Source organism: Anabrus simplex, chromosome 1, assembly GCF_040414725.1.
Source record: "Anabrus simplex isolate iqAnaSimp1 chromosome 1, ASM4041472v1, whole genome shotgun sequence".
Classification (NCBI taxonomy): domain Eukaryota; kingdom Metazoa; phylum Arthropoda; class Insecta; order Orthoptera; family Tettigoniidae; genus Anabrus; species Anabrus simplex.
Window position 1 is genome coordinate 347,047,446 of NC_090265.1, and position 21,955 is coordinate 347,069,400.

Genomic DNA, 21,955 nt, shown 5'->3' on the forward strand with positions numbered 1-21,955 from the left:
CATTTAACATATCACCATACACTGCTCTAAACAACATTTCATAATGCTTGTGCAACCGTCTGAAGGGAAGTTTGTTTGGCAACCTTCACTTGGTGGTAGCGGGAGTTACCAAGAATATGAGGTCGCAGTTTGCGAGTGAAAGGTTCTATAGATATACCTGGAACAGCATGAGCCCATTTGAGATGCCAAAGTATTATTCATTGTGCATGAGGAAGAAACAAATCGCTCATTCTCTCTCTCTCCCTCTCCTTCCCGATAGACAACCTGCAGTTCCTTTGTTCTGCGAAGTGGTAGAAAGGAATTTCAACCACAAACTATCTATGCCCCTCCACAATATCCTTTTGTATCTCCTAATGAGTAGTTCAGTATAGTTTCAAAAGAAAAGTGCTCTGATAGTGCGAGGTTGCAAAGTTTTGTTAAAGATTTTGATGAAAAGTATTTTAGTACCGATTTTATCTTGTAAACTCTGCAAGGTGAAAATTATGGCTGAGGAACATTTTACAGTACAACAACACTGCAATACTGTTAAACACAAAAGCTGTGTAAACAGAGAATTAACAGCAGAAATCAGGCAGCAATTGCTGTTTGAGAAACCACTCAGCAGCTCATCTACATCAGGCAGTGCATCTATTCATCTTCTCAGATTTCTTAGGATCTTGCTGAAATGATGGTTTCATCAAAAATTTCACTATATAAAGCAGAAGTACCTAGTTTCCAAAAGTTCTTAGAAAAGTACACGACTTATCCCATTCCCTCTGAGTTCATGTTTAGAAAGAACTATCTGAATTCCTGTTATGATGATACAACAAACAAAATTAAAAATAGTATGGGCAGTAACAAAATTTGGGTGTCCATAGATGAAACCACTGACGTAAACGGTAGATAGCCTATGTACCTGTGTGCCTATGTTATTGTGGGCACCCTTAAACATGACCAAAACATTTCTGTTGACGTGTGAGGTGTTGGATAGGTTCAAAACTCTTCCATTGCTGTTGTTTTCGACAATGCAATGAATTTGTTGTGGCCAGGTGAAGTACACCAACAAAAGGTACTCAACTTCAAAACAGACACTGCTCCGTACACAGTAAAAGCAGCGAAAGGTCTTCAAATGTTGTATTAAAAAATGGTGCATGTAATGTGTCTTGTGCATGCCCTACATTGAGTGGCTGAAGAGATCTGAGGCAACTAGCCTGAGGTGGATAAATTCATTGCCAGCACCAAGAAGATTTTTGTTAAGGCTCCGCTTCGTGTTGAGAAGTTTAAAGAAGAGGCACCATCAATACCCTTACCCTCTCAACCCATTGTAACATGTTGGAAGACTTGGCTTGATGGTGTAAACTATTACTGCACAAACTACAGTGAGACTGAAATGATCTTCAATGACTTTGACAGAAATGATTCATCTGCAATCAAAAATGTACAAGAGTTGTTTTCATCCACCATGTCAAGAAACTTAGCCTACATAATTTCAAATTTCTCTGTGATATTAAAATCCATCCCTCACCTTGAAACTGTGGGCATGCGATTGTGTGATGCACTAAGCATTGTGAAAGAAACAGTGAGTTATCGAAAGCTCGGGGTGAAGTAACTGACAAGGTTAGGAAAAAATTACGAAGTGTGCTTGAACAAAATCCTGGATATACAACATTGTGTAAAATTGTAGACATTCTTTATGGAAAAGAAGCAAAATTCAACAAAAATGAACCAGAACTTTCTGCTAACTATTTCACTTTTTTCAAGTATGGCCCCGTAACGTCGTGTGATATAGAAAGAAGTTTCTCCACATGCAAGGATCTACTTGCTGACAACTGAAGTATGACCATCTGAAATTGCATGTCATCGTCCAAAGTAACTCTACTGAAAATGAAGAGAGGTATGAACATTATTTCATCTGCAACTCCTTATTCTTCTACCACTTTTCCCACATCTGTGGGGTCGCAGGTACGAACTGTGTCACACATGTGGATTTGGCCCTGTTTTACAGCCGGATGCCCTTCCTGATGCAAACCCTATAGGGTAATTACTATTGCGTGTTTCTGTTGTGGTTGGTAGTGTAGTATGATACGGAAAACAATCTGTTGCACTAACCTCCGAACCTACATCTTCTAGTAAATGCCTGACAGGAGAAAGGGTTTTTCCAAACCAGTTTCCAGTCTGAATATGAAGAGGAAAGTGTTGAAACAAACACAAACATCCAGTCCCCAAGCCAGAAGAATTAATCAAACGTCATTAAAATCCCTGACCCAGCCGGGAATCGAACCCAAAACCCTCTGAACCAACGGCCTCAACGCTGATCATTCAGCCAAGGAACCAGACATGTCACCTGTAACTAACTGTTGAAAGTAAATACATTTTTCATTTGTTGTTTTATTTTTACATCATATTTTAAGGGTTTTAGGTCATATTTTGGTACAATTTTTTGGGCATAAATGCATACATATTATGAGAGTTTTTGGGTCATAAAAATCCAAGCCCTAGTGATTATCATCCACAGGTGAGAAAAGTATTTCCTAATATCAGCTATGATCAACACATTATATTCAAACAAAAGTGCTCTCATATACCTGTGTAAAGCACAGAGCAAGTAGCTCTGCTTTAGATTTGTAAGAAAGTAGAAAAGAGTGTTCAAAAAGAGGTTTTATCTCAGAGTCTACCTTGTGATACTCATCTGATTTAAAGAAACTAAATCATGTAACAGAAGGAGTTTACTGTAACATATATTTAAGCTATTTACCTGCTTTCAGAGTTACAGGGTCTATTAAAAGACAAGCACAGGTTTAAATTTATTTTGTTTTTTATAACATCAATGAAAGATATGCTGCAAAATCTTTAAGATTATTTTTGTGGTACTCTTGTTAAGAATGCAGCGTGTTCAAAATTATCAATATTTTATAGCATATAAGTCAGAAGAATGAAATGTGTTTCTTTAATTTAATATTATACATATTAATTTGCATGTGACCTTCATACACGAGTTACAAATAGAAGATCTAGTGTAACTAAGCACTTTTTGGTTAAGCACTTTTCTGTTTGTACTGAAATATCCAAGAATGAAACTTGGGAACAGGTCTCCTTTCATATGCATGCACCATAGTCTTTAGATACATACTCTGCAGTAATGGATGGTCAACTTGGTCCATTGTAGGAGCTTTCATTGTGGTACATGAATCTGCTCCACACAACATAAAACTGGAGAAGTAGCCAATATTCCTGGGGTTGCAGGCTAATTGGGAACTCAAACTACTGAATTAGCGAGGACATAGGGTGAGTCTCCCTGGCTCAGGCAGCAGCAAGCCAGCCTCTCACCGCTGGGTTCTGTGGTTCAAACTCGGTCATTCTATGTGTGGTTTGTGCTGGATAAAATGGAGGTGGGACAGGTTTTTCTCTGGGTACTCCTGTTACTCAGAGCAAAGAGAGTAATTAAATCTCAGAAAGAAAAAAAACTGGCTTGAATTTACTGACAAATTAGTAGAAGACAGTAAAGAAAATAAGAAACTTCTGTACAGAATTGTGAAAAACAAAAGAACTATTCTTGTACCAATTAAAGCATTGGAAAGAGATGATGGACTTATAATGTGGAGAGAGAAAGATATTCGGGAAGAGATGAGAAGGGATTTTTCTTCCTTGTATAATGGAACAGACCCAGCAGAAATCACTCAAGAAGATTTGGAATCGGATACTGAGAACAAGGCTGGAAAAAGTGAACCCCAATGAACTGGTTTGTGATTGAAAATGCTCTGAACAGTATGAGCAAAGGCAGATCACCTGGCCTTGATGAGGTGAGATCAGACATGATTAAAGGTGCTGGAACTCATGGACTTCAGTGGCTATTTAGAGTGATGAATGCTGTGTGGAATGAAGAAAAAATCCCGACTGACTGGACTAAGGGTTGTACAGTCCCCGTCTTCAAGAAAGGAAATAGACCGATGTGTGGCAATTATAGAGGAATTACACTCCTGTCTCATGGACTTAAGTTGATGGAGAAAGTGATAGAGAAAATACAAAAGATCATTGAACCACAACTTGAGAAAGAACAATACGGGTTTCGAAGTAACAGATCAACAACAATATCATTTTCGCTGTTAGGATGATAATGGAAAAACATTGGGAAAAGGGTAAGAATGTCATCTTTGTCTTTCTGAACCTAGAAAAAGCCTCTGACAGCATACTTTGGGATTGCTTGAGAAGGAGAAACGTTCCAGTAAAGTAAAAGTGTTGTACAAGCATTAATCTTTTCTTGAACTACTTCCTTATTACCTCCCCAAATCACATATGCAAATGCCTCGAATGTACTGTTCTTGCTGTGCTGTTTCACTCTTTTTATTATCTCATCCATCACTGTGATAAATAGTAAAGGTGACAAAGTGCTGCCTTGTTACACTCCTTTACTTGTTACAAACCAGTTGGAATAGCCATTTCCTATCCTTACACAGCTCTGGCAGTGTTTGTACAACACTGTCATTTTAAGGAATTTGGATTTAAAACCAGCCTCAAGAAGACAGTTGTTATGACAGTTAACAGGCAAAAGACACAAGCAAATATCACAGTAGATGGACAGAAATTGCAAGAAGATAACCACCTCGGTAGTGTCCTGACTGGAGATAACCAATCAAATGCTGAAATCACAAACAGAGTTCAAAGAGGAGCTGTCCTTTACTATCAGGTTAGCAGCCTTCTCTGGGACAGCCAGATTCCAATACTAGCCAAACGAACACTTTATCAAGCTTACTTCTTGCCCGTAACAATCTATGGCATTGAAACTTGTATCATCACAGGCAGAGATGAAAGTAGACTCCAAGCTGCAGAAATGAAATTCCTCCGGACAATGCTACAAACAACCAAGAGAGGTAAGGTCCACAACGAGAGGATTCACCAAGAGATTCAAGTAAAAGAATCGTTATGTGATACCATAATCAGATCAAGACTGAAATGGTATGGCCATGTAATGAGAATGGATTCTTACTCAGTAACTAAGGAATGGCTGAAGAAAACCTTAGACGGCAAAAGACCTACAGGCAGACCTCGAAGGAGACTGATCAAACAAGTCAAACAAGATCTAAAACATACAGGGAGTGGATTGGAACCAAGTAAAGGAAGAAGAATGATACCTGAATTGACTGAAGTCACGAGCGCTCATAAACCGCACCTGGGAAACTGGAGACGGGTAACTGATGATGATGATGATGATGATTACTCCTGTTTTCCCTGTCATCTTTCATTCCAGCAACACTCTTGAATATCATTTCATTTCATCTGCCAGTCATTAACCATTATCCCAGAGGAGTGCGACAGGCTTTGGCAGCCGGCACAATTCCTATATTCGCCGCTAGATGGGGGTCTCATTCATTCTATTCCTAATCCGGTCAAATGACTGGAAACGTGCTGTAGATTTTCATTTTTCATTTTCACTGAGGACATATCAAAGAGATCCAGAGTAAGTGAATATACTAAGAGAGCTGTTACCATAGAGCTATGGTACACACATTGAGAATACATCATTTTAAAAAGCATAGAATTATTAAACATAATCTACACCAGCACCTGTTCAAACAGCAAACACCTCAATGCCTGCAATCGGATGATCATGCCCATCATGAGGATTTCTGCAAGTGGATTGCTCAGCATGTGAGTAATGTACACCTAAACATAAATAATATTATTACGGTACCTAAATGTCATAAATTTACATATGTATTGTCTCATGATTTTTTGGTTCACCAGGTTATGCTCCCAGCACCGCCTGATTTAAGCCTCATTGATTTCTTCTTATGGGACTATTAGCATGCTCAAGTCTATTACCTGCAAATGGGGTGACCTTGTGTGTAAACTTCCTGTAGCAACAGCAACGATCACATCAGCAATGTTAACAAGAGTATGAGAGAGCATGATGAGAGGAGTAGCATCGGACAAGTGGGTGTTCCTCCTAATCAATACAAGTCAAGTTGGTACACAGTTATATTATTATGATATATATATATATTTTGCACCGGGAATACACATACATCAAGTATTTCTCACGGTAATTATAAGTGACACGAAGGAAATGAGCAACTCACTTCGGCTTGCCTCAGTGCCTATTTCCACATCTGACAGGGGTTGATTAGTCTACCTGCCACAGCAACAGCTGCTACAACCTGGATCACGGGCAAGGCTAAATTGCATCATACACCCTAGAACCGTCCATAGCAGAAAAATTGAAAACTTCTGTAATAATCATCATAGCAAAATAAAAATCTAGATCACTGTGATCAACACATCTCAAACGTATGCTGGCCTGAATTTTAAGAAAATGCCTCCAAGGAATCAAAAGTTATTAAACTTTGAAGGTATTGGATAACGAAGATAACATCTGGCTCGGACAGGTATAAAAGGCCTCGCTTCGGCCAGATAGTATTAGCAACTGGTGGTCCATACCAGTTGGACCTGCTACAAGATACACCAAGATACTACTCAAAGTACTTGAACTCTGAACGAGTGACTACAGAAATACGAGTGCGATGGAACTACAAATAGGAAGTGTGAAAGCGAACTTAGAAATATTCCCCAAGTGTCTGAATTATTAAGGTCAATATCAGGACTTGTGATTTAACCCTTCCCATGGACTAGCTTTGACTAACTGTCTGGCGAAACCTGGAGTAATAATTTGCTTGTCAGGTATAGTTGTGGAGAACCTTCACTAAATAACTTAGTCTGTAAAAACCACTTAAGATATCGCTTTCAAATTTTGTAACAATGGAAAATACACTATAGTTATTCTAAAATGATACAATGAGGTCACCTAATTACATGCAGGACCCTCCCTCCCCCGTTCAGAATGATATAGCAAGAAGCACTGAATATGGTGCATAATGTTAAATTGCTTGTTCTTAAAGTCAGTCTGAATTGCCCGACCAGATGGGGCTCTTATTTTCTTGGTAATGCAGGAATTCACCCTGAATCCCCAATTTATTTCATTTTTGGGATCCGTCGGATAAAGATATTTAGATAGCAAATCATACTTCCTCTCAGACGTAAAAATTATAAACAATTTTTCAATGAATGGGATTGGAAGATAAATTGACATTAGTTGCAAGATTATGTAATTACATAGAGGCCCATAGTACGAAACAGAATTAACTGGAGAATTAAAACGGATAATTATGTTTTGTACAAGTAGGTCTAATATTTTTAAAAGGAGATGGTACCTGAATGAAAATTTCCTGTCCCATGCCGTATTTCGATTTCCTTCAGATTCATCTTCTATCCCAACGGCTTTGCACACCATTTTTATTATCATACCTACAACTTCAAACTCACTATCATTGCATTCGTCAACATATTAATCTAATTCTTAACAAATATCCTCTACATTCAACTGGTTTTGAGCAGCCATGTTGCTGCAATGTGTTTACATTCAGTCAGCTGTCTGTTCTAAGAAAACGTATAATAGAACACCTTATTTAGGATTCCGTGTATGACAGTTGCATCTAGGAAGCGTACGGAATTCACTGGTTCCAAAAATTATATGTTTGGCAGACATATGGCAGTGGAAGTCGGTGTGAAAGTGAGTACGCTTTACTACGCAACCCGTGGGAAAGAGATAAACCATCGAGTATTCAAAGGTAATAATATATGCTTCGACGTGAACTTTGAACATTTCATGTGCCTTAGTGCATAATTAACTCAGTGAAGTTTTACTTTTGCTACTTGCTTTACGTTGCACTGACACAGATAGGTCTTATGGCGATGATGGGACAGGAAAGGGCTAGGAGTGGGAAGGAACCAGCCATGGTCTTAATTAAGGTACAGCCCCAGCATTTGCCTGGTGTGAAAATGGGAAACCACGGAAAACCATTTTCAGGGCTGCCGACAGTGGGGTTCAAACCTACTATCTCCCGAATACTGGATACTGGCCGCACTTAAGCGACTGCAGCTATCGAGCTCGTAAATTTTTACTTTGAGTGTCTTAAGTGTAATAGACATTTCTCAAATGAAACTTTAAATATTTCTCATAGGTACTCCAAGTTAATAATGAACTTTAACTTTTGCTCTTTCGAGTATTACAAACATAATAGACGTCTTCCAATGAAACTTCAGAACATCTTACACGATTTAGTGACCACATAACTTTGTAAATATTGCTAAAGAACAGTGACAGGATAGACAAGTGTCTTATAGGAGCATTTATTATGTGTTCATGAACTTTAAAGGCACAAAAGTCTTGCTTAACTTGTAGATATTACTCGAGTGACTTTAATACTTTTTGAGTGATTTAAACAATTTCTGTAGAGTTAGAACTGTGATCAAACAATTCTACGAATGTTCATTTACGTTAAAACTGTGTAGTAATACAATCAAATAGGACAGTCACTGAGCAGTGTCGAATCACATGAATAAACTCATATAACTCAAATAAGCAGGGTTTGTGTGAAAGATGATAAACTCTTATGTCCTATAGTTATTTTCTATGACAAACATTATCCATTTCTGGAATTTTCTGAACATTATTCTTTACTTAAAGGTGATATGCAAACACAAACAATTTATTTCATTTAAATTAGTCCCTCCACTTCAACCAAATGTGCATTCAAATCAGCCATTAGACTGAACTATGAAAAAGTGTTAACCAGTGCTGATAGTGCTTACAAATACCAAGTGTACGTGTTAATATCTATTCGGGGGACTCTATAATGTGGACACTTGTACAAATCAAATCCCGAGTGAAGTGATCCTGCTGCCAGAACGTCCAGAACATCCGACCAACAAGGGATCGTGGCAGCCTACGTTGGACTGTGATTCTATGGGGAATGCAGCCTAGGTTGGATCGTGGTTCCGTGGTAGACAACAGCACCTGAAAACTCAGCTACCCAGCCTTGAAGACATCATATAAACTGTACACAAAGAATAATTTTGCCTTGAACATTTTCTTTTTGCGAGAATTTCAATAAATTTGGTTCACAAGAAACTTTTTGTGATTAGGACTTCTCCCTCTGTACTATTGCTCCAGGAAAACAACCGACAATGCCCAGGATTATATATTATATTATATTATATTATATTATATTATATTATATTATATTATATTATATTATATTATATTATATTATATTATATTATATTATATTATATTATATTATATTATATTATATTATTGACTGTGTCAGGGATGTGATGAATGAAACATATATAGGCTGTTATTACAATGGGGTCTCCCAAGGTGATTTATTAATGAGTGATAAATGTTATGAAATAATAATGGAGAGAGTTGCTGGAATGAAAGATGACAGGGAAAACCGAAGTACCCGGAGAAAAACCTGTCCTGCCTCCGCTTTGTCCAGCACAAATCTCACATGGAGTGACCAGGATTTGAACCACGGTATCCAGCGGTGAGAGGCCGACGTGCTGCCGTCTGAGCCACGGAGGTTCCTATATTATATTATATTATATTATATTTTATTAATAATAATAACTGTATTCCAACTAAACTTATATTGATTAGGAGGAACACCCTCTAGTACTATACTCATACATATCAAAACAGAACATGAAGCTCATAAATTATGATAAGAGTAGCATTGTGCGCAGAAGAGGTAGAGGGCTATTTTGAACATCTTTTGTGATGAAACATGCAACAATATTCATACATATTGTGATTTTATTTTTAAACATGCTGTATAATAGAGATTATCGCTTTAAACCCCATCTATATATCTACTAAACAGGATATGTGCAGGGTGACCAAAGATTAATCTGAAAATACCATTAACTTGTAACATGCTGCTCCTGTCATCTCCGCTTCGAAGCTTCCTTCCAGCAGCATTTACTTTTTATCTACCTCAAATAATTTGACAAACAGCATAAGTTAGGATGCTCACCTTGCAGAACATACTCTTTCTTCTTCTCTAAGTTTTCATTACATTCTATGGCCATGAAATGGCTTGCCTTTGCCAGTCGCCACAGAAGACCAACAGAGGGTGCACTCTGAAATGAAACAATATCAACACTTCTGTTGAGTTTCACGATCAATTCTACTTTATGCTATGACTAAAATATTGGGTTAAACTCATCATCATCATCATCATCATCATTATTATTATTATTATTATTATTATTATTATTATTATTATTATTATTACTATTATTATTACTATTGACAATGAACTCGAGATATTTATTAACAACTTTCATCTTCAAAAAGTAGGAGAATTCTTTCAAACATTAAAGAAAGAATTTAACAAAGATTAAAACATTTGATCTGTATGAAAGCTGAGTGTTTACGACATCCAGAACAGGGAAGGAGAGCTTATTTACTTATCTCATTTGAATTATAATTACTGTTGAATTAAGGGTCAAAGTCTGTGGTAACTGGTCTCCAAGATAAAGTTCAGTATCTGAAGAATGTCACTACACAAATTAAAGATTAAGGATAGCAAAGAAGGTTTCTCAATACTTAATATCAAACGATACTACAGTATCACAGATAAGACTGATACTTTTCTGAAACTATGTTAATAGAATATTATTATTTTTTATTAATATCATCAACTTGCCAGAAGTAGCAGATTTTAAAGTGGTCGCAAGGAGTACATGTCTCAACTCATTAGTTTCAAAATAGCAGGTAGCAGATATAGCAAGAAATTGGGCTTGTTAATAGCACTACCGATCCCATAAAATAAGGGAGCTTCCTCCAAATTTCTGCAGATGTTATGAAGCCAATATGTTTGAAGTACATAATTTCTTTAAAAACTATGTACCAGGGCAATGAAACATACCAAACTGTAGCTTGAGGAAGATATTTTCAAACATGAAAATGCACTAAATTGTAACATTACATTTTCAATCTGGGCGGCTATGGGTAAACCAGCCTCCACCAACAAACAACCTAGTTCAGAGAGTAATCAACAACAGAGACTTTCAGTAAAGAAATCTTGTGGTCTATTTAAACTATCAAATCACAAGCTAGGAAGCAACTTATTTTTAAATGTCAGTGCCTTTAGCATGAAACCTGATTTTAATTTTAGATTACAATTTTAAAATTTGAAGTCGGTTATTATTTTGAAGTGACAGAAGCTGGTATGTTTCATAATTAAAAGAGTTTACTAAAAACAGCTTTGGTCAATCCGTCCGTCCATTCTACCGCACCGATTTGCTTCATTTTTGTTTTATTCTCTCTGTAATTACCTGCCGGAGAATCATGAGACACTGATAGGTCTCTAAGTTCAGCCAACTTTGAGTAATCATAATCAAATCATTAAATGATCACTCCAATAGTTGCAGGTGAAACCTTATCCTAACTCGCAATACACTCTGTACTTAGAAGGTTGGTAAGTGACTAACTCTTTCATTAATATTCTGATATATGTGATTTTCATTCTTAGTAATATCATTGCATGCAGACATATTTGATTACTACCTGTCAAGCCAGAGAGTATACACTTCCTCTGATCACGGAAGAATACTATTCCCTGCTAGATACTCTTTGATTCTCAAACCTTTCCCAGCTTCAAAATATATTCAACAGATGGCAGAGTGTTCCTAATGACTTGCATGCTGCTAAGAGAAAAAAGTCTACGAACAGACTGACCCCACCATGACATATGCCTTAGACATTATCTGAGAACACCTATTGATAGATAACCTAGCTACACTAGAAAGAGTGAAGGCCATGTATCTTAAAAATTTCTCTACCTGGCAAAAAACGCTCCTTCGAGACTAACCTATGAGCTCACAAAACAACCATTCTTTTTATATATAATTTAATAGCACACAATTTGTGTATATAAAGCGATTACATGTCATTTAAACATAAGTCAATTATAGGCCTATTTCTCTTAGAGCATTCCACGACATGGTAACGAGAACAAGTCAAATTACACAGAGTACACACACAACTCTCGTCCGGTTCATGAAAGATCCTGGTTTTGCAGAGCTTGTAGTGGTATCCATGAATTGCCATAGAATTGATAAAATGTCGGAGGTCCTGGTTTGTATTGGTCCATGTTCTGTTCGTCATTGCTTCAGTCGTATAGAATTCGGGACAAATATCATTCCTTTTGGCCACTCTTTCGTCCAGGAGTTTCTTCCATTGGTCTGTATAAGGTAGAGCAAGCTTGAATCTCAAATCTTCAATTAGGAAAGGCTCCCTTGCGAGTTCATAAACCAGTCTTGATCTAGTGAATCTAGACACACACAGGGTTGTCTTTAAGAATCTGGCTTTGACTTTTTCTAGGATGTGTAGGTCATTCTTTGTTAGCTTATCCCAAATGATTTCCAGCCCATATGTTAAAATAGGGATTATTTTTGCGTCAAACAGGGTAATGGCCGTCTTGAGAGATAGTCTGTTTAGATTCTTGATGTCAAATATCGCTTTCATAGCTGCCGCAGCGCGTAGTCTAATATGAAGTCTAAAGGAGTTTGCTGTTGTCTGCATCGTCAAGCCCAGATATTTGAAACTGTTCACGTCGTTTAATGTTTCTGCTTTGTACATCACTTTGTCACTTGAGGAAGTTCGTCCACCCTTCCTGAAAATCATGTAGACAGTCTTTTCGATGTTTACCTGCAATTCATTTATATCTGCCCACTTCTCCAGTGCATCCAGTGCTTTTTGTAACTCTTTAACATCGTGTGATCCTAGAACCATATCATCGGCATATAAATACGTGGTTACTTCGTTTGTCACCTCTTTTATCGCTTGGACCACATCATAGGTGGCTACATTAAACAATAAAGGACTGAGAGGGTCACCCTGTAGAACGCCATTTGTCTGCGTGATCTCCCTCGATGAGGTTATATTGTCTGAGATGATGACAGTGTTATTTATCAACATGTTATGAATCAAAAGAGTGAGCGCCTTGTCCTCTACAAGAGAATCTAGTTTCGACGATATGATGTTTCTATTAAGATTATCGAAGGCCTTGGAGAAATCTATGAACACTGTGTGAAATTTACCCTTTGGTAGTCGTAAGGTGTCATGCATATCGTCCAGTAGATTTCTTATTGCGTGTAGAGTACTTCTTCCTCTTCTAAATCCAAATTGCTCTTCCGGAAGTTTGGCTTCAATTTCTTCCGTCAGTCGAGTGGTTATTAGCTTGGTGAGTATCTTCATCAAATTATTCTCCAGAGCAATCCCTCTATAGGAATTTGCATCAAGCAAGTTACCCTTTCCTTTGTATAAGACCTTCAATGTGGAGGTTTTCCATGCTTTGGGGATGTCTCCTAGTAAAAAGCAGAGGTTCATGAGATTCGTTATGGATGGAAGTAATACATTTGTAGAAGCTTTAATGTGTTCACTGAAAATGCCATCAGGGCCCGGTGCTTTTCCATCTTTTAGTTTGAGTATAGTGTCAGAGACTTCCATTCTTTTTAGAACTTCAATTAAAAATACCATTGCCTTCCACAACACAATACCATGCTTTACATCAAGAACTACAGGATTAAAAAAGCGAATGTATGGACAGACATCATGACGACATCAGAATGGATGAATGCTGACTAGGAACTGCGGCATAGAATAACGCACTTATTAAATGTTGATAAAACCATTGAAAAGGGCTGGCAAAGCAATATGACTGCGACCGGCATATCAAGAAGAGTTATCTGACGTATTTATAATGGATGCTGTAGAGCAGCGCGGGTCGTCTAGTATGAGTTAAGTGTGAAACTATTTCCAACTGGATCTTACCAGAGATGCCACTTGCCACATTTGTAAAAAGAGTTTCTTGTGAGGAGAAAAATCTCACAACACTAGCAACCTGAAGAAGCATACCATCTCAGGTCATAAAATTGCTTTTAATGAACAACCCAACAAAAAAGTCTGAAACTGTGAAAGTGTAACAAGTGAAGAAATGGCAGTGAAAGAGCCTATGCCCGTCCATTCCATTTTGAAGTAATTGTCCTCGTTATCATTGTCATCATCATTTTCATCACAGTAATTAAATACTAGCCAGCCTTCTCTCACATCTTTTTCTGGATCGTAAATCCAAATTTAAACCAGAAGATAATCAATCAAAGGTAATTACCAGGCTTACACAATATGCAAAAACAGCCAGCCATTTAGCACTGCAGGAAAAGGATTTAAGCAGTTGATTCACCACACTGAACCTAGATATACTGTCTGTTATTTGCTTTACGTCCCACTAACTACTTTTTAAGGTCTTCGGAGACGCTGAGGTGCCGGAATTTAGTCCCGCAGGAGTTCTTTTACGTGCCAGTAAATCTACCGACACCTAGATATACTATGCCTAATCATAACCACGTACCAAATGACATCCTCCCAGAGCTGTACCAAGAATGCAGATAGCATAGCTGATATGATAAACAGAAACTGATGACTACTTAAGTTTCACCATTCATTTTTGTAGGCCAGGGCTACAAGCTTCAGCATATATGCATGGAAGTGATACTATTCGAAGAAGTGAGAGATACAGGTGAAAACAATACAAATTTCTTAAAGAAGGCTTTAGAAACTTGGTATTTAATGGATAAAAGGGTAGCTGTTACTCATGACAACAGTCAAGTCTAGCAACTTGGCTGAATGGTCAGCATAGCTGCCTTTGGTTCAGAGAGCCCTGGGTTTGATTCCCAGCTGTGTTGGAGATTTTTAACCCTAAAAGGTTATTCACCCTCGCTCAGGGATTGGGTGTTTGTACTCTTCCTAACATTCCTGCAACTCGCACACCATACACAACATTGTCCTTCACTACAAAAACACAGAGTTACCATACATGGCAGATGCCACCCACCTTCGTTGGAGAGTCTGCCTTATAAGGGCAGCACCAGGCAACCCGAACATGTCCTCGGACACTCCCGGCACTAAAAGCCACAACTTAAATAAATAATAATAATAACAACAACAACGGTCGTAACGTAGTAAGTGCCACGACTTTGAGAAAATTTCCCCATTTGCTATGTGTAGCTCATACATCACAAATTGTTCTGAAGAGGGACTTTTCAGATCAAAGAATATTTGACAATCTCAATTAGTATGAAGTTTCAACATTCTTCAAAATCTACAAAGTTTCTAACTGCAATGGAATTTAACTCTTCATACACTAAAAAGACTTCAAGAACAGAAGAGAGCCACTGTATTTACAGCTAAGAACCTCACCCTTCCAGTAAAGTATCACAATGGGATCATATTTACTGATTAATACATTAAACATTTTTTGATAAAGCAACACTCACCCTAAGTTCTTCTACAATGACAGTGTCCGAGAAAATTCCCGTTGTGAAAAGCTATCACACATTGGATCAGGAATTGTGACAATAAGACAGACTGCCAAAATGAGGGCGGTTACAGGCTTGTTATACTTCACAAGTGTACTCAAATCTTCTCATAAGAATATAAAAGATTTATAGGCTAGATAGGACTGCACCTGAATATTTTTGACTCTGTACGATGAACAAAAGGTTTTTGTTGCTACTGAGAGATCTCATGTTTGATAATGAGACAAGTAAAGTTTGGCAATGGATCTTACAAAGATCAGCATACAGGAGTACCTCATACTTGAACAGGAATGTACAACTCCCCAGCCAGTTCAAAGCATAGACAGGGTGAAATGTGCATTCTATCATACAAGGAATGAACGTAAAACTACCTCCCAACGTGAAAAATGCGAGGTGCCAATCTGCGGCAAACACTCCAAAACGCCTTGCCATCCATGCCAAGAAAAGGATGGTGGTTCTGGCCTCTAGTTCAGCCATGTTTTGTAGTATGACCAATGTAGAGACAGGTTCAAAAACGTGTGTTAGAGTGACGGTTCCTTCATAAAAGCAAATGCACTTTTTACAAAGGTAATCCCAAAAATAAGGTCTCCTATTCTTTTATAAATGCATAGACCTGTTTATTTCTACAATGGTTTACATCATTTTACAGCTTGAACATTTAGCTATTTTTCTACATAATCACCATTTCAGTCGATGCATTTCTGTAGACACTGTGACAGTTTTTGTATGCCCATGTCATACCAGCTCACCGCCATGCTGTTCAGGAAGTTATAAACCTCATCTTTCACAACATCATCAGTGCTGGCACCCATCTTGCGCACACTTTCCGGTATTTCAACTTTTCCGTTAAAATTCTGTGAGCGATGCTTCGGGAAACCTCAGGAACCAAAGTGCAGATATCATCAAGGGTGATCCGCCGATCTTCATGCATGATTTTCTCAACCTTCACAACTGTCTCGATGGAAATTGATGGTCTCCTGCTCCTTTGTTCGTTGTGAATTTCAGTCCAACCGGCTGCAAACTCTCTACACCACTTACGAACATTTTTGACATCCATGCACGTATTGCAAGCTGTCCACTTCATGGCCGTATCGATGAGTATAATCAACAAATTAATCTAAACAGCCACCTAATCTCTTTTGCCTTTGGCAAACTTAAAAATACATTAACAAACACAGTACATATTTCGACCACTTAGTGGTCATCTTCAGCTGTATATAAAAAATCTTAGATGATAACATTTAAAAGCAAGCACATTGGATCTTAAAACTATATCCCATGGGAATCCAAAAACTATTGTTCTAGATGCTTTAAATGAAATGGAAGCTGGGGGGGGGGGGGTTGGGGGTAAGGAGATTTATGTGAATGATACTTAAATTACAGTATCGTTTACAATTGTGTTTAAAAAACTTAAATGATGAAAAACATATTTAAAATATTTAAAAGCGTCTATGGTAAAATTCTTTTTGATAACATTAGGTGGCGTGAATAAAAAGTTCGTGTTTGTAATGATCTTCAGGCATATGTGAGAAAAATAATAACTTAATTAAAATTCGCGTCTGTGGTGATGTTAAACACTTTGTTTTTAATAAACATACTTTAAAATATTCTAAAGTGTCTATGGTAAGGCACTTATTCAAAAACACTTGTGCTTGAATGAAAGTTTATGTCATATGCACCAGTCTTCAGGTATTTATTGTTTATATTTAATAACTTCCTTGAGTGATACTCTTGTGGTTAAAAGGCCGTGTTGACTATTTAACTTCCGAGAATTGCTCTTCGGAATGTGATAAAAGAAATTGTGTTAGTCGTTTAACTTGCTAAAACCCTGTGGTGGCTTCTGTTATATAAAATGGCGATCTGATTCGGGCAGCTTGCCTCGCGATCTTATCTGGCAAATGTTTAATCCGCGTTGCCTTGGAGAACTGCCTTCGTGCACGACCTAGTGTGATAGCGGTGAGCATCGCTCACAGAATTTTAACGGAAAAGTTGAAATACCGGAAAATGTGCGCAAGATGGGTGCCAGCACTGATGATGTTGTGAAAGATGAGGTTTATAACTTCCTGAACAGCATGGCAGTGAGCTGGTATGACATGGGCATACAAAAACTGTCACAGTGTCTACAGAAATGCATCGACTGAAATGGTGATTATGTAGCAAAATAGTTAAATGTTCAAGCTGTAAAATGATGTAAACCATTGTAGAAATAAACAGGTCTATGTATTTATAAAAGAATAGTGTGACACCGCTATCACACTAGGTCGTGCACGAAGGCAGTTCTCCAAGGCAACGCGGATTAAACATTTGCCAGATAAGATCGCGAGGCAAGCTGCCCGAATCAGATCGCCATTTTATATAACAGAAGCCACCACAGGGTTTTAGCAAGTTAAACGACTAACACAATTTCTTTTATCACATTCCGAAGAGCAATTCTCGGAAGTTAAATAGTCAACACGGCCTTTTAACCACAAAAATATCATTCAAGGAAGTTATTAAATATAAACAATAAATACCTGAAGATTGGTGCATATGACATAAACTTTCATTCAAGCACAAGTGTTTTTGAATAAGTGCCTTACCATAGACACTTTAGAATATTTTAAAGTATGTTTATTAAAAACAAAGTGTTTAACATCACCACAGACGCGAATTTTAATTAAGTTATTATTTTTCTCACATATGCCTGAAGATCATTACAAACACGAACTTTTTATTCACGCCACCTAATGTTATCAAAAAGAATTTTACCATAGACGCTTTTAAATATTTTAAATATGTTTTTCATCATTTAAGTTTTTTAAACACAATTGTAAACGATACTGTAATTTAAGTATCATTCACATAAATCTCCTTACCCCCAACCCCCCCCCCCCCCCCCCCAAATCTTCCATTTCATTTAAAGCATCTAGAACAATAGTTTTTGGATTCCCATGGGATATAGTTTTAAGATCCAATGTGCTTGCTTTTAAATGTTATCATCTAAGATTTTTTATATACAGCTGAAGATGACCACTAAGTGGTCGAAACATGTACTGTGTTTGTTAATGTATTTTTAAGTTTGCCAAAGGCAAAAGAAATAAAGTATCGATTAGGTGGCTTTTTAGATTAATTTGTTGATCCATGCACTTGGCGGTAACATCCAACGGGAGCTCCATTCTCAATGACTGCCAAGCCAAGACTGAGTGCCTCAGTGCAGCATGTATATGTTTATATGCGAGCGCGGGAAACACTCTTCACAATATTGTGACCAACCGCCACACGAACAGAGTTCTGTATTTATAAAAAAATTGGAGACCTTATTTTTGGGATTACCCTCGTAAAAGTTCTTACTTATGTAATCGTTTAGAGGTAACTGGTGTGCTCCCTTGTATGCAAGACAAATTCATTGTATTCTTTGCTATTTTATAGAGTTAAAATTAAATTCATACCTCCCTAAATTATACCCAACTAGTTAACCTAAATTTAATAAAATTGTAACAAACCTATTCTGAAGAACATAATAAATCAGAGGTGAGCACTGCGTTCACACATCGACCATTCACGCGATACCATTATACATCAGCCAACAATGGGTTAAATAGCGGTTTTTTTTTTTACACTTGGTGAAAAGATCTGTATCTAACAACTAACTAGAACTACATACTACAACACATTTTAACTGAAATTATAATTGTACAGATATTAAAATGTTAAAAAATGCCTATTTAATAAATAACAATGAAATTTGTATTTTAATATTTTATTTCAAGCATGAAATTGTCAGAGTATTGAGTAAAGAGACAAAAATCTACTAATATCAAGTATCGAGAAAAAATGGTATCCAACCATTTCTAGATAGATCAGTATCCAAAGAAGGGAGAACACGAGGAAGATAAGAGGACAAATGTGAAAACATAAACATGGATAAACTGTGCCTTTACAAGCCTCCCTGGATCAGGTGGCAGCGCACTGGCCTCTCACCACTGCATTCCGTGGTTCAAATCCCAGTAAAATTTGTGTTGGACAAAGCAGGCGTGGGGAAGATTTTTCTCCGGGTACTCCAGTTTTCCCTGTCATCTTTCATTCCAGCAACACTCTCCAAAATCATTTCATTTCATCTGTCAGTCATTAAACACTGCCCCAGAGGAGTGCAACAGGCTTTGGCAGCTGACACGATTCCTGTCCTCACCACTAGATATAACAAAACTATTCTGAAGAACGTAATAAATCAGGGGTGAACACTGCGCTCACACATCGACCATTCGCGCGATACCATTATACATTCCATTTATTTTGGATTCCTAAATAAAAACTAGTAGATCACAAGATTAATGAAACTGGAAAATAATTTTCGTGTAGCTGCTTTCAAAACTGCACTTGTGTCAAATAAGGGTGATTTCCATTTCTGACCCGTTCAAATGCCTGGAAACAGGCTGAGGATTTTCAAACTCTGCCTTTATCTCAACAGCCTCAGTCCACATCAATTCTAGCTCTGTTGGAATCAGTTCTCCTCAGCCCTCTACGAGCTTAGGCTTCATTACTCGGACTCAAAGAGGGAATCATTGTTGAAAAATTTTCACTTTTGAAGTAGGAAAGACAGGCACATATTTGAAAAGGGAGGAGATAAATTAGATTAAGAATTTTACGTTTTCACTTTTGTTCTCAACTCTTCTCCTCATTCCTCTCACTTCACACACTGATTTGTCATTGCGTTCAGCCTTCCTATATGTACGTATTCTCAACTTATCTTTGATTTAGTTACTTGTGTTTCTATATGTCAGTCTCCTTTCTCTTTACGGTAAGATTTATTCTCATTTTAGGTTTTACAAATTTTCCTCTCTTTAATAAAATGGGTTTCAGTTTCTTGAATATGAAAAGTACAGTGGTGGTTTCCCATTGCCTTCCACTGCCCCCAAATCCATTGGCTCACCGACCCAGTTCTACAACATAAATTAAATGTGGTAACATTAAGGCACCAAATATGGAGAAACACCCTGGAATTTTGTTAAATTAGAAGGACATAGTGTCATTATAAACAGAAGGGGTTAAAAACCTCCCGAGATAAAACTACAAAAATATAAACACAGGAAATACACTGAATTGAACTCGTGTTCTCGTACCGAGGTGGTGCAGCTCTTTTCCGGCACACCCCCATTGGAGGTGAGCTGCATGTACCATTTCAACCACATACCAGCCCTCCTGTCATTCTTAAATTTCTGGCAGTACCGGGAATCGAACCCGGGCCCCCGAGGACAGCAGCTAATAACACTAACCGTTACGCTACAGAGGCGGACAGGAAATACACATTTAAAAGTCCAAACATTAGACACTTAATAATGGCCAAGTGTCCGACTCCATGGCTAAATACTTAGCGTGCTGGCCTTTGGTCACAGGGGTTCCGGGTTCGATTCCCAGCAGGGTCGGGAATTTTTCCCATACAGTAATTGGTTAATTTCGCTGGCACGGGGGCTGGGTGTATGTGTCGTCATCATCATCATTTCATCATCACCACGACACGGAGGTCGCCTACGAACATCAAATCAAAAGACCTGCATCTGACAAGCCGAACTTGTCCTTGGACACTCCCAACACTAAAAGCCATACGCCATTATAATAATAATAATAATAATAATAATAATTATTATTATTATTATTATTATTATTATTATTATTATTATTATTATTAATGGTCAAGTGGATTTTGGATTCCTAAATAAAAACTAGTAGATCACAAGATTAATGAAACTGGAAAATGATTTTGGTGTAGCGGCTTTCAAAACTGCACTTGTGTCGAATAAGGGTGGTGTAAAATGTCATTGTCTATTGGTAGTCCCACCATAATCACAGTAAAATACAGTATACAAAAAAAAACTATATCATTTATACAAGAGATTATCACAGTAATGACGCAAATAAATCTGATGTGTATGTCAACGGCCGTATAAAGGAAGGAACAAACTTCTTTGGTTATAATAAGTGAAGAATATCCCTATTTTATTAAAGCAAGTTGTAACTACCTGTACGGGCGTTAATGGGGAATATCTAAAAGAGAAAGAAAGAAAATTACCGAATTGAAACAAAATTGCAGGAATGTGACTGATAAAAGAGAGAGAGATGGTTACAACTGTGCACCCAGCACTGCTGTCAGTATCAATAATCGTTTTGAATTTGTTGTGACATAGTAGAGGAGGAAGTACAGTAGAAGGAAGGGGAGGGAGGGAAGAGAGAGGAGAAAGTTGGAAGGAGGGAGGCACGAGAGAAGGGGGGGAACTGTTTGGAGGATCATTTGTGTGACTTGTATTGAATTTTTTAGTAAAATACTTGGTTGCTAAGGAAATAATTGACTCAATGAGGACATCAGTATTTTTGGAAATTTCATTCAAGTTGAAAGCAGAATTAGAAAACTAGTCTAGAGATATAAAGTACTCTTCTAGGATACTGAGAAGGAGGCCTTTATGACTGAAATAAAGAATGTCCAAATCTTGTTGAATGGTGGAGAAATGATGATTAGCCTCATTAACACGTAACCCTAAAGCAGAGAATCTATTATGCTTGACAGTGTTTACAAGCTCCAAATACCGAGTTTTGAAACTTCTCCCTGTTTGACCAATATACGTACAGCTGCAATCAGAACATATCAATCTATACACACCTGAACGTATGAATTTGTTAACTGGATTCACTGAACTGGAATTGTAAAATTTATGAAAATTATTGTTGAGGCCCTGAATGCTATTTGAACATTATTTATTTTTAAAGGGTTAGTTAAGTG

General features: G+C 37.5%; 1 protein-coding gene and 1 pseudogene across 1 annotated transcript in view; one reads left to right on the forward strand and one right to left on the reverse strand.

Moving 5' to 3' along the window:
* LOC136856778 (regulator of microtubule dynamics protein 2) overlaps positions 1 to 21,955 on the reverse strand; it is a 119,220-nt gene that overhangs the window by 59,380 nt on the left and 37,885 nt on the right. The window contains exon 3 of the mRNA XM_067134883.2: positions 9,855 to 9,960. Coding sequence (XP_066990984.2) covers positions 9,855 to 9,960 — 106 coding nt within the window. The remainder of the gene's footprint in view (positions 1 to 9,854; positions 9,961 to 21,955) is intronic.
* LOC136857754 (uncharacterized) lies at positions 668 to 6,513 on the forward strand (annotated as a pseudogene).